Raw genomic sequence first — 16887 nt, forward strand, 5'->3', positions numbered from 1 at the left:
AAATAGCCTCGGGTACCACCGCATCGTGATATGCTGGTGGACAAAACTATGCGTTAGTAATCCTTATTGATTAATACGAAATTTTGTCATATTTTTTTCTCTTCAAAATGTGTAAATGGGTGTTTTACTGCATATTATGACTTGCTGATACATGCGTTGTTGCCAAATCAAAGTCCTTTTTATTATATCATAACTATTGGTTGTTGTGGTTCAGTTCCTATATACGCCTGTCAATTTAACCAAGAACTTGCAATTGGCATATTTCAATGGCATATTTGGTGGATCAATTATGGTCGAACTGATTTCGTTATAAGTCTTGTCAACAATAACAAACCATCAAGGCACATTTTACCTTCGGGAAATAGGGCTGCATAAATTGCACAGATACAAGCAAAAGCTTCGTAACGATATGGCCTTTTTCTCTTATATTTAGTTCATCATACTTCGCACATGGCTTGGATGTACATCGTCATATCTCTGGCAGCCTTGATTGTCATTTTGTTAGCATTGTCGAGGTCAGAAAACCATTAAGATCTAGGCCTCACTAGGCCACTACACATTAGGCTATAGTAATTTTGTAGGCGGTAACCGTAGCCTAATGTTATGGCCTAGGCTTACTATTGCTATTGGTTAACCAGTGTCAGCGTGAAAATTTGAGCAGGGAAATGAATTCCCAGTCAAAAAAGGCAATTATGCTAACGTTAGCTCACTAGGAGTAAGAAGTTTAGGTCTAGGTAATTTTTGTGACAGGTTCTGCAATAGATTGTGATCCTTACCCAGCAGTAGCCAGTATGAATTTGTAGGCTGGCTAACTGGGAATAGTAGGCGTACAATTAAAATGCTACTAAAATTGCTGTGAATCAAATCCATTTTGGATATTTCAGTGGTTTGTTGGAAAATTAACATAGTTTCTGATTTTAGTCTTGAACTGCCATTAGGTTAGTAGTAGTGTAAGAATTATTTAGATCAAAGTTTTGATGGTGGGTAACCAAAGTTTATTAATTTTCTAATTTTTGTCACAAATAGCCTGATATGGTATCAAGACTTTCAATGATGTAATAGTATCAAATAAGACCTATTTTCTAGTCACAAAACTGCACCACTGAAGATCTTACCATTAATTTTTGCAAATCATGAATGTGTGCTTCACTTGAACATTGATGTCTGTATATCCAGCACCACTGGCAGAACAGCCAGTTAGAAATATTGTTATACAATATTATACACTTCTAGCTGTGGTAGCATTCTTCCCGAAAAATTGGTGGTCTGCTCCCAAGTTCCATGCAAAATTAACATTGATTTGCATGGTTATATATATATCATTATGGGAGGTGGAAGGAAGGTTGACCATATATACTTTGTAATAATACTGATATAAATTTGATCGCAACAAGACTGATAGTTCCATTGAAAGCTTTACTAAATGTGTATGATGTCATCTTGCCAAAATGTTTATTTGTTAAATAGCTGTTACTCTAATGAGTGACCCTGCTACTCGTTTGTGTTAAACATCGCACAAGGCTTTGGGGTACGGAAGTTAACTTTGTGAAGTAAAAAGCCTAACCGTAGCAGAAACCTGCAGCAAAGTCAGGCCTTATTTTTTTAAAATATTTTTATCAAAACATAAATGTACAGTGTTTATGATTCTATCTTCAATCGCATTTTTAAGTGTTAAGCATTGTCTATGTAATGTGATCATACCGTGTGTCACTTTTTAAATTATGTATGTTGAGAAACTACTTTGCCTACTGTACAGTACAACTGAGGTAACTTTGCAAAACTTACAGAAAGGTGCATACTGTATACAGTGGTTGTTTTATATCAAACTGTCTGCTGATAGGATGACAGGATAAGCAGTAGAACAGCATTCATGGTTTTAAACACACACTCCCCTTTTCTGTCTTTTTCCATGAATAAAATCAGTTCCCAGATCACATAATTTCAAAGCTGAGATGGAAAAAGAAATATAATACCATTGCTATTTTAATTTACCCTTATTTACAGTACTTGTGACTGATTTTGTGACATTCCTTTGACCTTCCTTTCTTCACCATGAGTAAGTTCCATTATATTGCAAGTCATACTGGGACCATGTAGATATTTACATGCAGTCTCTGCAATTAAACCTTCTTATGCTTATATTTTTGTGCCACCATTTCTCAGAACCATTGCAATCGTCCTGAGTAAAATCTTGACGAGGATAGTGAAGCACGATGTTTCCATAGACTACATCGGATTCTTTTCACTGAAGAATATTGCTGTCAGCTTCTTAGATAGCAGTGTGGTAAGTCGACGAATGATTTGTGTTGTAAACTATGACAATCCTGAAATTTTTTCTTTTTGACCGATACATTTTTATCTCGTACTTGAAGTTAGGAAGTACATTTCGTGAGAAACACATTGAATTCATGTACAGTACAGCAGTTGTGTAGAATACGGTACATGACTACCAGAAAAAACAATATAGAAAAAATTTCTTATGAAGTGTGTCATAGATATTTTATGAATTGGCATTAAACAATGTGTCATCTAATTGAAAGTAGGGAAGGTTTACAAGTTGCACAGTATGTTAAACTAAACTATTGCTAGATACAGTACTTAAACTAGCTTAGGAAACCTGAAAAATGATTCCTTACTTTAAATATATATGTTGCATCAATATTTTTCATATTGTGAGATTGCTACAGTAGTTCCAAAATATTTCTGTCGCTGATTAATATAAAAAACAGGCTTGCAGTGCAATAACAATGCAATGACCATCAGTCGATAACAAATTTGTGACTGTTTTCGAGTAGGAGTAAAATGCCAGAAGTGCAAGTACAGAAAAATGACCTCAAGTGTGTGTGTGTGGAAAATTGATTTATAAATGAAATCAATCATTATTGCAAATCAGTTGAAAAGCTCTATTTTGTAACCAAACAGCACTTTCATATGTTCAACATTTACACTTGATTGTGACCCTGCACTACAGTATGTCAACAACTTAAATGTTAAAAATATTCTCCATGGATCCATCTCGCAAATCTTCTTAAATATTAGTTGATATGTCCACGGCTGGAATTCATATTCTTGCCAGGACCGGAGTAAGTATGTACGTGGAATTGATCTGGCCAAACCAGCACTTTTATTCGTATGTATGTACATTACCCTTGAGTTATGCCAACTTTTACAGTATGTCCGTTACCTCATTTATAATTAAAACACCTTTTGTTTTTGGTATGTTTTTCTTCATTAATGTTAATGTTTTTCATTTCTACAGGTTGTGGATGAAATATGGCTCTCCTGGCGAATATTCAACTCAAAACAAAAGTAAGAAATAGGACTTGAGTCATGTGGCACTGCTAGCATGTAACATTAATGCATGTAATATTAATGATTTCTGTCACTGTCATGTGCGGTACTGTACATGTCAACCTGTAAAACCTGAATACATTTTGACATTCTGGTCTTGTAAAAAGAAAGATGCTTTGAAATGATACAATCAGTTGTGATTTGGAGCTAAATTCAGCTAAATTACTTGTCAAAGAATAAAAAATCTTTCCTTTACCTGTGCATGGTACAACCAGTTTAACTACTAACGGTTAAACTTTCAGTCATCCCTTTCGGTTGGATACAAAGAAACTGTCAAAAAACAATTTTCAGGCAAACTTACACAAAAGGTAAACACAAAACTCTTTGAGAAGATCAGCACCATTCTCTTCTAATTTTGTACAGCATTCCCACCTTTAACAATTTATGAGTTTTGTAATGTTAATTCCTTATTACAAAAGAAGAAAAAAATCAATTGAAGTCAATACAAAGGGAAGGAGAATAAACATAGAGTATTTATACTGTAGGTTGAACAAATAGTATCATTTAAAAAAAAATTTTTTTTTAATTAACTCAATCGTATGTTTCTAACAATTATAATTTCATTGATTTACTACAGATATCCAGCAGCTCTTCACATTGGTGATGTCAGAATCAGGGCTGATGCTGGGGTCAAGTGCAATACACCTCCTCTTCCCTTACCAACAGAAGAGAGGTCCAGACAAGAGCAGAAGCAATCCTCAGGTAGGTTGTACGGCCACTCTCCTCATATTAGCAAGACAAAAGAAAACCATTTAAAATCAGTTTAAGATAGACTCCTAGGGTAGTGAGATACTTTTTGCAATTTAAAAAAAAAAAAAAAAAATCTTACCCATAAAGGTTTGAACATCACATGGTCCAGTTGTGATACCTACTGTAGATATTTCAAGTTTTATCAATCAATCAAATCTGTGATATATATGCAAAATTATGTATTAATGGTTACATTCACTCTAAAACAATTAAAAAAAGCCAGCTCCAGCAATATAGACATATTTGTCATGGTCATTGTCAATATTTTGTAAGCCTAATTTATTTAGCAAAGTGTAGGCCCCTCACTCCATCCTGCCCCCCTCCCACCTTCCCCCTCTTTGAGAATTGATCAACACAGAAGTCAGAGGATGTTTTGTTGTTGTTGATGATTTTCTTGAAAATGTTACCAATGAGGGGCTCGTACATGGAGACAGAGTGCTCTAACCTTAGTGGAGACAGGTTAGTATAGCCTGTCAGAGACTCTCAGGCAAGTTAACATTGTACCACATTAGTACACAGTACTGAAATGGTAACATAGTCAATTGAATGTGATCAGTGAGAATGCTGCATAGCATGTCATGAACCACACAAACAAAATTATAAGCCTTCGACTGGGAAAGGTTAACAAAAAGTGTTTCCTGCTTTAGACAATGAAATGACGAAAAATTGATAGCTTTGATATCAGGGTATTAATGTTTCACTTTTCATATTTAGAAGGAAATATCGGTGAATAAGGAAATTAGAAGGATGATATCTAGGGGTCACTATTGATTTGTAAGTTAATACGTACTAAAAACTGAAACCTTAGAAGAAGAGTGATTAAGATGGAGCCAGTCCAGTTGTTTATATATTTATGTTTCAAATTACTCATTCTATACTGTAACTTGCAGATGTTCGGAAAATGTTGTGTAAGTATGCTGAATATGAGATTTAAAAATAATTTTGACAGCATTCATGCTATACACTGTCTCTATCACAGAAAAATGTGAAAGAATTTCGATATAGTAGGGCAAGTTTTTTGAGTAGATTTTTGCAATCCAATTTTCATTTTACCTAAATGTGTATACATTAGCCTACAAAAATACTTTAAAATGTATACCAACTGTACTAGTCCTGACTTCAATCATGGTGTAAATTGTTGTAGGTAATCTGTTTTGAGGTGTGATTGTTGACTAAAAAGAACGTTTTTTTAATTTTATTTCCAGGCTCTTCTGGCTTCTTGTCACCTTGGGTGATCTCTTTATCAAAGTCAGTTATCACTGTAAGTGTCATATTATTTATTGTATATATTTATTATATTTATTTATTATATATGTATTAAATATAATTCCTACCTTGTCGGTGACTGCTGTTGCATCATGATAATATGTTTACTGTAGTATTGTGTAAATAATCTGCACAAGTACAAATGATTCAAGTAAGATCAGTTTTTTTTTTAGTTTTTTTTTTGGGGGTGGGGGGAGAGGTTTAGGGGGGGAGGTTGTTGGTATATTTACCAAATACATCACAAGAATAATATTTATCAAATTTCTTAAGAACATCTTATGACCCAGGAAGAAACCAATTGATTGGGATATTTTTGTCAGTCTTTTGAAATGAACATGTAAGAACACAAGTCTGAGTACCATCACAGGTACATCACAGACTCACTTCAAGCAGACCTGCATTTTGGTCAACTACTAGTCATGTCGGTCATTATCCCAAGGTGATTATATCTTGTTCCAACCAACAGTTCTCTACTCTTGAATTGATGTTTTCAACTGATTATAGTAAAGTATTGTGGTGCGTAATGTGATGTACGAGTTAAATTATGCATAAAAGTCTGGACCGTTTTTTTCTAAAACTCTTGCAGCTGATGTCATTCCATCTAGAAGCTGTTAATGTGATGTTCCTTAACACAGTCGGAGAGGACTCTCTGCTACATATCAGCATCAACAAATCGCATTTTGAAGGCTCATCTCAAACAAGCAGGTGAAAACAGTGACAACTATTTAACAACATACAAGTTTTATCAATAGATTCACATTCAAGACTTGGTTTCCAATGTCCAATGATGCAAGCAGTCTTTAACTACTTACAAATATACAGCAAGGGGTTTTTCACAAAGACAAAACTTTCATATATTTATTAACTACAAAAGAAGAGTTAAGTTTCAGAAACCAAAAAAATTAGCTGTACTGAACTTTTTGGATTATCAGATTCACAGATGGAAAGAATAAAAAATGGAAAAAATTCTTACTTGCATATCTATATAATATGATCTTAAAATTACACAAATGCATGTAGCTTATATAAAGTGTTATTCATCATGTTTTATTAGGACTCGTAACCAAGAAGTGCTTTAAAAGTAGAAAGGTTCCTTGAGACCGCAGATGCATTCTTTAGCTTGGTTTTGAATACGATGATGTTATATTATTCACCAGGTTTTGGTATTAGTGTATGACCAAATGCAAACACTGCTGACTAGCCGCTAACTAACCGCTAACTAACCACACATACAATTTTTGAGCTTATGTTAAGTATTTTTCACACAAGGTTATCGGTATGACTGGTGACAAAGCCCCCCACCCCACCCCCACCCCCCACCCCCAAATAAAAAAAAATGCTATAAGGAGAATTTATAAACGTATACACATTCTAATTGTAGTGGTCTGTATCTGTAAAAATGAAGTTATGATGGATTAAGATAAGAATGATCTATTATGAGTTACAAACCCTCTCCAGAGAGTGATGGCAATCAATTCATTGAGACAGTGACAACAATTTTAATTAAATTCAATTGCAAGTGGCGTCTGTCTTTTGCATTTTTTCATAACTGCTTATTTTTTCTCTGTTGTTTCAGAAAATTGACAGGAAATTTGAGTGTTGGAGAAGGATCTGTGAAGGTTCTTAGCAGCACAGAAGCAGTAAGTAAATATTACTTAGGGATGAAGAGATAATCCTCATTACCCAGGCCCCCTCCCCCAACCCCCCCCCCCCCTTACCCCTTCAGAACATCTGATTTTGAGTGAGCAGATAAATGTAGTTAGAACATTTGTAGACTGTTCAGTTCAGTGCTGTTAACATTGTAATGTACTAACAACACAACAAGCTCATGAGAGGTTCCCTAATATCACTGTGAAATATAACAATGTCCAGTTCAGTGCTGTAGTGAGGTTAGCATTGTAATGTACTAACAACACAGGAAGCTCATGAGAGGTTCCCTAACCACACATTGAAATGTAACAATGTTCAGTGCTGTAGTGAGGTTAGCATTGTAATGTACTAACAACACAACAAGCTCATGAGAGGTTCCCTAATCACACTGTGAAATGTAACAATGTTCAGTTCAGTGCTGTTAACATTGTAATGTACTAACAACGCAGCAAGCTCATGAGAGGTTCCCTAATTACACTGTGAAATTTAACAATGTTCAGTTCAGTGCTGTAGTGAGGTTAGCATTGTAATGTACTAACAACACAACAAGCTCATGAGAGGTTCCCTAACCACACATTGAAATGTAACAATGTTCAGTGCTGTAGTGAGGTTAGCATTGTAATGTACTAACAACACAACAAGCTCATGAGAGGTTCCCTAATCACACTGTGAAATGTAACAATGTTCAGTGCTGTAGTGAGGTTAGCATTCTAATGTACTAACAACACATCAAGCTCATGAGAGGTTCCCTAATCACACTGTGAAATGTAACAATGTTCAGTGTTGTAGTGAGGTTAGCATTCTAATGTACTAACAACACATCAAGCTCATGAGAGGTTCCCTAATCACACTGTGAAATGTAACAATGTTCAGTGCTGTAGTGAGGTTAGCATTCTAATGTACTAACAACACATCAAGCTCATGAGAGGTTCCCTAATCTCACAGTGAAATGTAACAATGTTCAGTTCAGTGCTGTAGTGAGGTTAGCATTGTAATGTATTAACAACGCAGCAAGCTCATGAGATGTTCCCTAATCACACTGTGAAATGTAACAATGTTCAGTTCAGTGTTGTAGTGAGGTTAGCATTGTAATGTATTAACAACACAACAAGCTCATGAGAGGTTCCCTAATCACACTGTGAAATGTAACAATGTTCAGTTCAGTGCTGTAGTGAGGTTAGCATTGTAATGTACTAACAACGCAGCAAGCTCATGAGAGGTTCCCTAATCACACTGTGAAATGTAACAATGTTCAGTTCAGTGTTGTAGTGAGGTTAGCATTGTAATGTATTAACAACGCAGCAAGCTCATGAGAGGTTCCCTAATCAGACTGTGAAATGTAACAGCGTTCAGTTCAGTGCTGTAGTCAGGTTAGCATTGTAATGTATTAACAACGCAGCAAGCTCATGAGAGGTTCCCTAATCTCACTGTGAAATGTAAGAATGTTCAGTTCAGTGCTGTAGTGAGGTTAGCATTGTAATGTACTAACAACACAACAAGCTCATGAGAGGTTCCCAAATCTCACTCACAAGTGAAATTTCAAAAATGTTGAAATATGTGCAAAAATGCATATTAGTCCTAAACATATGCCTAACTTGAATATTTAAAATTACAGGCACTGTCTGTTGAATATCCTCCAGTCAACACTCTCCACCTAGTTATCTTACACTGTATGCTAGAAAAACTGTGATGAATAACTGTTATGCTTAAATCATTAATAAAAAAACAAAGAGTGAAATTTAGTTTTAAAAATATATAGCAGATGGTTTGCTTTTAATATCTATTACCTTAGAACCATCTGTTTTGCCTGTTACTATCTTTATTGCTGAACCAACCTTCTCTCCTATCACCCCAGGGCAGTTGGAGAATTCCATTTTTGGAACTGCAGAACTGCCTTTGTTTATAATCTCAAACTGATATGTGAGAGCTTTTAATTATTAAACAAGTTTGATATGGATGACTTTTTTCTTGATAAATTTCATTACATGTGAAAATCATTTACAAGGTATGGCATGGTGAGTCTCTACGTCCACTTATATATTTAATTAAATTATGATGTTTGATATTATAAATATATTAATCATTTCTCAGCAATCTAAACAAAAGAAGTCCTTCGTCTTGCAAGCAAGTACGTCGATCAATGCAGAGGTGGTTTTGAACTTGGAGGACAAACTTTGCGATGTGAGTCTTGGTCTTTGCCTTTTCTTGATTTTGACTGAACGTGATTGTTACGTTTCCTTTATTGTACCGATTCTGCATCCCTTTGTTTTATGCCATTTTAATTAAAGATCATTTTAATTATACTTTGAACAGATTTTTTTTTTTTTAAATAATAATAATAACTGTTTTTTGTATAGCGCAGGTATCCAGAGCACAAGGCAATGTTCAAATGCGCTCCCATATAAAGGGACTAACTGTGATATTTCTCAAAAAGCATTTTTGCATTTTGTCAATACTTGTGGCATGCCTAAGGTGTCTTTCTCAAAAGGTGATGGCAATTGTTCAAACTTTGGTTTATTGTCTTTCTTAGATTTTCTAAATTAATAAATAATAATCTTAGATTTTCTGTTAGATTCACACAGTAGGGCTTGTGACAAATGAAATTATTTTTTGACACAAAAAGTCTATTCATGAATGTTTTTCTCTTTCAAGGGGAGGTGGGGGAGGGGGAAGTTGGGGTGGGAAGTTGTTTAAAGCTAGGTAACCCCTCATCTGATCAGGTCCTCGCCTCCACAGTCAAACTGTACTTTACCATGAAATTTTGCATTTTTTTGTTTGCTGACATTTGAATACATCTCAAACTGTATTCATCGATTTTAATCTCTTAGGAGGGGAGGAGGGGGGTTGTTTTAAGCTGAATACCCCTCATCTGATTCAGCCTTCCTCACAATCAAGCTGCTCTAACTATGCTATTTTGCATCTATTTCCAGGTGGCGTCTGTCAGCCTTACAAATACATCTGTATCCATAGTGGATGGTATGTATTATTACAAAAAACAAAAGCAGAAAGATGGAGTGGATGGGGAAGAAGGAGGACTTTGAAAATATAAAACATGTCTCGTCTGTAAAAATTTATCAGCATTTGTCAGTATAGGCAGTACATATACATTTTATTACCTCCACTCTACCCCTCCCTACCCACTACACTAAATGTACAGATATTTATGCTACTTCACTTGTAGTTACAGTTTTGCTATATTGAAAAAATTTAAGTAAACAGAGAAATGTTTCTCTACAGAAATATTCCAGAAAATGTAATTTACATTCATTTAGAATCCTATCTGCACCGAAAATATCCTTTCCATGGACTGGTACAAATTAATCGTATAAAATCTTACTTTGAATACAAGTTTTTTAATAAAAAGTCCTTCGATGTCAATACACTTTTATGTTACATCTCTCTTACAAATTTAGTATTAAAGCAAAATTTTTGTGATGTATCTAAATATAATTACAAATAAGGTTTGTGCTTGATCACACTCACGCAAGTTCAGAGGAACACGCGAATGAAGCCGCATTGGCTTCTCAAAGCCGCAAGCTGACCGAAGTCAGTCTCTTAGATTCACATTTAACGCCCATGATTATGAATTGTCAACTGTAAACAACTCTGTAACTGGACGACATACATTGATCTTGGAGTGACTCGAACTCGGGACCTTATGATTGAAAGGCACCGGCGTTAACCACTGAGCTAACACTCCTAGGAATGAAACCAAGCATCTGGGAGGTGATACATGGTTCAATGTCTGGCCAGGCAAGTTAGATGGATTGGTCATCCAGGTGAAACTCCATGGTTTTCCCATCGGAAATGGTCTTCCAAAATTGACAGAAATCCAAAGTGAGCTAAAGACTCTAAAATTGGATAGCCATCGGATGTGAACTCGTTTCTGTTTTTCAGTCAGTTTCTCCCTCATAGACATGTCGCTGCTTAACGTCATAAAAATAACTGCCTGCCGGGTTGACATATATAAGTAATTGTTTGCTCGGGTGCAATATCCCTCTGTGTTATCCGTATTAAACTAGACTGAAATATTTTGAAACGATGATCTTCCCAGAATTTGTGACGACTTTACAGAAACATCTCCAGAGTTTGCCTCGTCGGAAGAAAGAAACGTCAGGGGCGAGGAGAGATGCAAAGTTGCAAGAAGTGTTACAGAAGATTCCAGGAGTAAGTAGAGAATTGGAAAATATATCACTGTTTAAGGATTAATGAGGCCTGGGAATTCAGATGGTACTTAAATAATAAAGATTTCATAAAGGGGAATACAATTGTTCCAACACAATTGTTTCAATATTTTTATCAGTTGTTCTTTGACTGAGGTTATAATATTTTGAAGTTTATGCATTATTTTTGGATAATTTTATACAGATTGTGTGCAATACTTTGATATGTCGTACCCTTCCACATTAAGAATTTACTTGAATTCTTAATTTCTTAGAAGTTGCTGGATCATACCTGCTGCTCCAATGGCTTGTGCAGAGCAGGGGGAAGTGAAGGGACCCTCTTCCCCCCCCCCCCACACACACATCATCAGTAGGGCAAAACCTTTCTCTATCCTGTGAGAGTTTATACAAAGTTGTATTAGTATAGATTTTAGTAATTTAACCAACTATGTTTCATGTGGAGGAATTGAAGTTAACTTGGTTTAACTCTCGTCTGGATCGGGTTCTTCCAACACTGATACTTCTGGTAGTTTCACTCTCAAAATGGAATGCTTCAAATTATTTCTTGTTTTGCTCTTAGGAAATACAGCTTACTTTGGATAAAACAGATTTAAGCCTCACGTCTGGGACAGGTCAAAGGTGAGTTTATGCATAGCAAATTACAAACTTTCTTTCAGGAGGAATAAGAAATATTATTTGAACTAGTTAATCTATTTTTCAATACCTCTGCATGGTTTCTGGTTATCACAGGACACATGAAATTGTTACAAGTTTTGTATAAAATGCTTCCTTATTTCAATTATAATCGACATACTCCGTTCAGATTTGATCATGTTTTAACAATGATGATGATGACGAAGCTATCTACTTAAATAGTTTCTTTTGTATTCCTTGTTTTCTATATTTATTTTTGTTTTTGGTTTCCTTGAAGCTTTCTGCTTAATCCCTAATTTTTCCGAGGACACTTCCTTCCAAAAATTAAATAGAAAGAAGAAAAACTAAATGAAAGAAGAACATTATGTTAGACATCCTGGTTGAAATCTCTGTGAAATGAAATGCCTGAAAAACATAAAAACAATATTTGTCAGTGTGCATCTATCTATGACATCATACTTGTTTGCCTCAAGTGCACTTTTGTTATTACGATACATGTTTGTCAGCTTGAAATGTTGGTGTCTCGAAAAAAAGATATCATGTAGGAATTGATCGCAAAATTACACTGGGATGCTTAGATTATGTTCTTCTTACATTTAGTTAAAAAAAAGGGGAAAAAACTCCAACGGAGTACCTTTTAATATGCTCTTTCATCTGTGCATATAAATAAAACAAATGAAATTGTATGATTTTCAATATATATACTGTTGCTTGTGGGAATTACATAGTTTCAGGGTGATAGTGTACACCTATGTATGTGTTAGTGCAGTATATATACCTGATATTAAACTATAAATGGAAAAGTCATTTGTTCTTTATCACTGATTATATATTAGGATCTTGCTTTTTTTCATTCTCAAGTTCACAAAATGAACAATGTACATTCAAACTATTTTTTGTATCATATTTTGTGACTTAAGATAGAGATAGGGCCACAGGTGGGCAAAATGTGGGCTGCATGGGCCCATCTGAGGCAATGTTAATGCTGCTCATGGAAAGAGTTAAAATACTCTATGAAGAATGTGGCTTACATGTGTAACCAATTAATATTATATAGTTTGTAAGACCTACTTATGATAGGATATTTCTGCATATATTTCTACGTATTAACAATGCACAGTTTGAAATTTCTGACCTGTCATGTCCCATGTAATGTAATATTTTTTATCTGTTGTCATGGGAGTTGGTGCAAAAAAAATTTCACTGTAGCCGAAAAGATTCAATTTCATGCCAACCCCTGATGTAGGCAATCACAAATAACCCTTATAGTAGTTACATAGCAAGTATCCCATTGCTCTCACCTATGATTTCATGTAGCAAGTATGTGCCATGACTGGAATCAACTGTTGAAAATGGCTCTTTGTATTACTTTTAACAATCTCTGTTTGTTTTTGTTTTTTTAGATCTCTGCATCTCTCTCTGGAACATTTCCAGGCTAAGAACAGTTTAACATCAGAGAAACAGTTTGTCAAAATCTCGGAGATCAGGGATCTCCTACTACCCCACATGAAAACAGAAATTAATCTGAAACGTGAGTATTACTGGCTTTGTTTTTTGATGGAAATTCCTCCAGCAATTTGACAGATGCTGAGCTGATACTGCTGGTTTTAGTTCTGTTTGGTAATGGATGCATAAACTCGTTTGCAAGGAATAAAATGAAGCCTTGTTAATAAACAGCTCTCAGAGGCTAAAAAACTACAGTTTGCAATGTTTGAAACTCTTCAAGCTCTTATAATATGTAGCTTTTTTAATGAAATGGACAAACTAAATTGATTATCTAATCTGGTGGCAAGGAGTAAAATGTATCCTTGAAAATGCAGTGACATCATAAATCTATAGTTAACTACATAAGTCCCAAGTGAGAGTTTATTTTATTATTGATGTATAAAGGATTAAAATGCATATTTGGATAGTGTTGAGTGTTTGACCCGACTGATATTCCTGCAGTGGATTTGTAATTCAGTTCCAAGGAATTAAGTTTTCACTTCTGAACAGGTCTGAGTGCAGAAATGTATAGTGAATGATGAAGTTGATTCTTATAGTGTGTTAAAGTTTCATTTTTCCCCCCAACAAATTCAAGTCTGCCCTTCTGTGTATAAAGCAACCATTTCTTCTGTCATGTTGGAAGGTACAGGGTGCTTTCCATGTACTTGCTGAATAGACAGTGAATTTGAGTTGATCTTTTAAGTTGGTTTTCTTTCATTTCTTTTAAGTTGGGGCTTTCGAGGGTCCAAGAAAATGTTGAAATGGGTGTAGGGAGAGAGATGTGCATTGGGGTGTGAGGGGGGGGGGGGTTGATGGGAGGTGTGGAGGGTAACATATATTGTGAAAGTGAGGTGCATGCATTTCAACAAGCTTTAAAACTAATCTTTAGGTTCCCCCCTCATAATTATTCATGTTATCGTAAATATTGTCTGTAAAGGCAAAGGAAACAACTCCAGAGCCAATAATATGTTATGTCAAATCATTCAACATTTTTCTTGTTTTTTTTTTATCGCTGATTTCAGGTATGGAAGTCACAACAAAGAGTCCAAAGAAGTTATTGTATATCCTAGATTCAGATGTTGCTGTACAGGTGAGATGTTTCATACACACGTGTACATTGTCTCGTATGTTGCGTTGGTAGTCTGTTTCCACATCACCGAGCTATGTTATATGGACACATAGTCTGGTTGGGTAGTCCGTTTCCCCCTCACCGAGCTCTGTTATATGGACACATAGTCGAATAAAACCTCTTCAATCTTTCAATTAAGAAGTCTCTGTGGTTACAACATTTTGACTACCATAAATTATTAGCCATTAAAACTAGTGAAGAAAAAATTTTATCCCAGAAACCTTTACTGAAATATTGTATTTTTTTTTTTTAATTTCATAGCAGGCGTATTGAATAGCCTACTTTACATCTTTAGTCTTTAGTCAGCAGTTGTGATTGTTAGGTTTTGATATCATCTACTCAGCCACTTCTCCTCTCAACCATCCCTCCCTTATAAAAATTCCTCGCGAGAAGCTTACGAGATCTCGTGAGAAATACACGAGATCTCACAAGAAATACACAAGATCTCCTGAGAACTTATTAGATCTTGCGAGAAGTTCTCAATTACTCATAAGATCTCACAAGAAGTTAACAAGATCTCACAAGAAAAACACGAGATCTAACGAGAAGTTCATGAAAACATATGAGATATCACAAGAAGTTTATGAGAACTTATGAGATTTTGCCAAAAAAAATTAAGCTCAACCCTCTTCTTCCTCCCCTCACCTCCCCCACCCTCCAACAATATTGATCTATTTCTAGTAATGAGGTTGCATGTTATATAAAGTGCAAACACAATCATATCAACAATCATAATTAACATTGATAATATTTTCACATTCAAAAATATCTACTGATTGAAGCATATGTTTTTATTTATTATTATTGTTACAGTTGTCAGAGGAAGGACTGAGGAGCAGTATTCACTTTAACAGTTTTCATGTCCACTTTCCCGAGGACGAGATCGCATTCTGGGTTCCGAAATTCTCCAAGATTGGAGAGAGCAGAGAGGATCTTGTTGAATCTGAGGAAGAGTTCCAAGAAGCTTATGACTTGCCAGAAGCAGAGAGGGAAGAAAGGTGAGGAATAAATTATATCAATTTTATAAACCCATTGAAAGTTTAATCTTTAATAAATGACCATTTTCTACCTTAAAGGTGATTTCCTTTGGTTTTAATATATTGTTGTATAATGGATAGAATAAAGGAAAATTTGATAGTGAAGTTTAAAAGAGGGTTATCTCTTTGAATGACAACAGGAATTACAACTATGATTTCAAATAACTGTAATCAATATATAGATTATATTGAAGGTTGTTTGTCCAATGGGGTCACATGGGGTTTAATTTCCAATGGGACTAACAACAGTGTCCTTCAGATCGTTAACAAATGAAAACACTAATTGGAATCCCTTTTCTTTATATTTAAATAAAAACTGCTGGATAAACAACTTGGCCAGTCGGTTGCCATTTTGGCTGCGGGTCTGTTTTCTCCAACTTTTCTGTTTTGGGCCCGCAATCTGGATGTTTGGGACACCAATTTTTCTGGTCGAACCACCAACCTGGATGGTTTGGGAATCATTAAATGAAATACAGGTTGTCTGTACTAGATTCCAGCAAACTTCCTTAAATTTAGAAGGATGCCTAGTACTCTTGTCATAATTCCCAGAAGGCTTTTCATTTCTCATATTGTTCATTTTGCAATATTTTTTCTTGCCTCCACTTCCCTCTTTCCACTTCCTTCTCCCCATTTGCCTTCCACCCCTCCCCCTCCCCCTCCCCCCCTGAACCCCAAATTAAATTGATATCAAGAGTAGATTTGATTCATGTGTATCATTACTGTTTTTTGCACTGCAGAGCTAGTAGTATCCTAAAAACCTGGCTTCTTCCAGTGACCTTTGACCTTGCCTTAAACAACACCTCCATGCAGCTCACACCCAGGGACTCTCCGTCTTTCCTCTCGGAGTTAAAGTTGGTGAAATTTGAGATGTTCCATACGCCGGGAGTAGAAGAGACGCTACAGGAGACGAGGTATTTTAGAGAGGAAATATTTACACATTTCCTCCATCTTGCTTTTTTTTTCTAAAAAATGATTGACTTGGATTAGGATTCAAGTCGTTGGCTTGGTACCAGTGACCCCAGGGAGCCTGAGATTATTGGTTTGAGTCTGGTACCAGCCAATAACTGCTGTTCGATTTGATTTTTTTTTTTATGATTTTGGCTGTCAGCTTTCTGTTTTGGAATTAGTTATAGTTCACTTTTTAAATGATATGTTTTTGATGTCTTTTCTTTTAATATTTTCATAAATATATCAGAGTCAAATAACATCTTGAAGGAATTGCTCTCCAAAAAACCCTTGAGGGAAAGTTAATATTAGAATTGTGTGTTCTGCCAATAAATAATTATAATAGTCATATTTTGAATGTTACTCCGCATTCTTGGGTCCTCCAATGGGAAATGGCCGATTTGGGAGACATCAGAAGCAAATAATTTGGAAACATTTGTAATAAAAGTTATTGTTC

General features: G+C 35.4%; 1 protein-coding gene across 2 annotated transcripts in view; it reads left to right on the top strand.

Annotated features, from left to right (window-relative positions):
* Positions 1-304: 304 nt before the first annotated feature.
* Positions 305-16887, top strand: part of LOC139980510 (bridge-like lipid transfer protein family member 2) — a 67510-nt gene continuing 50927 nt past the window's right edge. For both annotated transcript variants that reach the window (XM_071992189.1, XM_071992190.1), the window contains exons 1-15: positions 305-515; positions 2164-2284; positions 3260-3309; positions 3929-4053; positions 5307-5362; positions 5954-6072; positions 6944-7007; positions 9109-9198; positions 9948-9993; positions 11072-11184; positions 11761-11819; positions 13238-13365; positions 14342-14409; positions 15262-15446; positions 16223-16396. In XM_071992189.1, coding sequence (XP_071848290.1) covers positions 451-515; positions 2164-2284; positions 3260-3309; positions 3929-4053; positions 5307-5362; positions 5954-6072; positions 6944-7007; positions 9109-9198; positions 9948-9993; positions 11072-11184; positions 11761-11819; positions 13238-13365; positions 14342-14409; positions 15262-15446; positions 16223-16396 — 1463 coding nt within the window. In that variant the 5' untranslated portion in view covers positions 305-450. The remainder of the gene's footprint in view (positions 516-2163; positions 2285-3259; positions 3310-3928; positions 4054-5306; positions 5363-5953; positions 6073-6943; positions 7008-9108; positions 9199-9947; positions 9994-11071; positions 11185-11760; positions 11820-13237; positions 13366-14341; positions 14410-15261; positions 15447-16222; positions 16397-16887) is intronic.

The sequence above is a fragment of the Apostichopus japonicus genome, chromosome 15 (genome assembly GCF_037975245.1).
Source record: "Apostichopus japonicus isolate 1M-3 chromosome 15, ASM3797524v1, whole genome shotgun sequence".
Lineage (NCBI taxonomy): Eukaryota > Metazoa > Echinodermata > Holothuroidea > Aspidochirotida > Stichopodidae > Apostichopus > Apostichopus japonicus.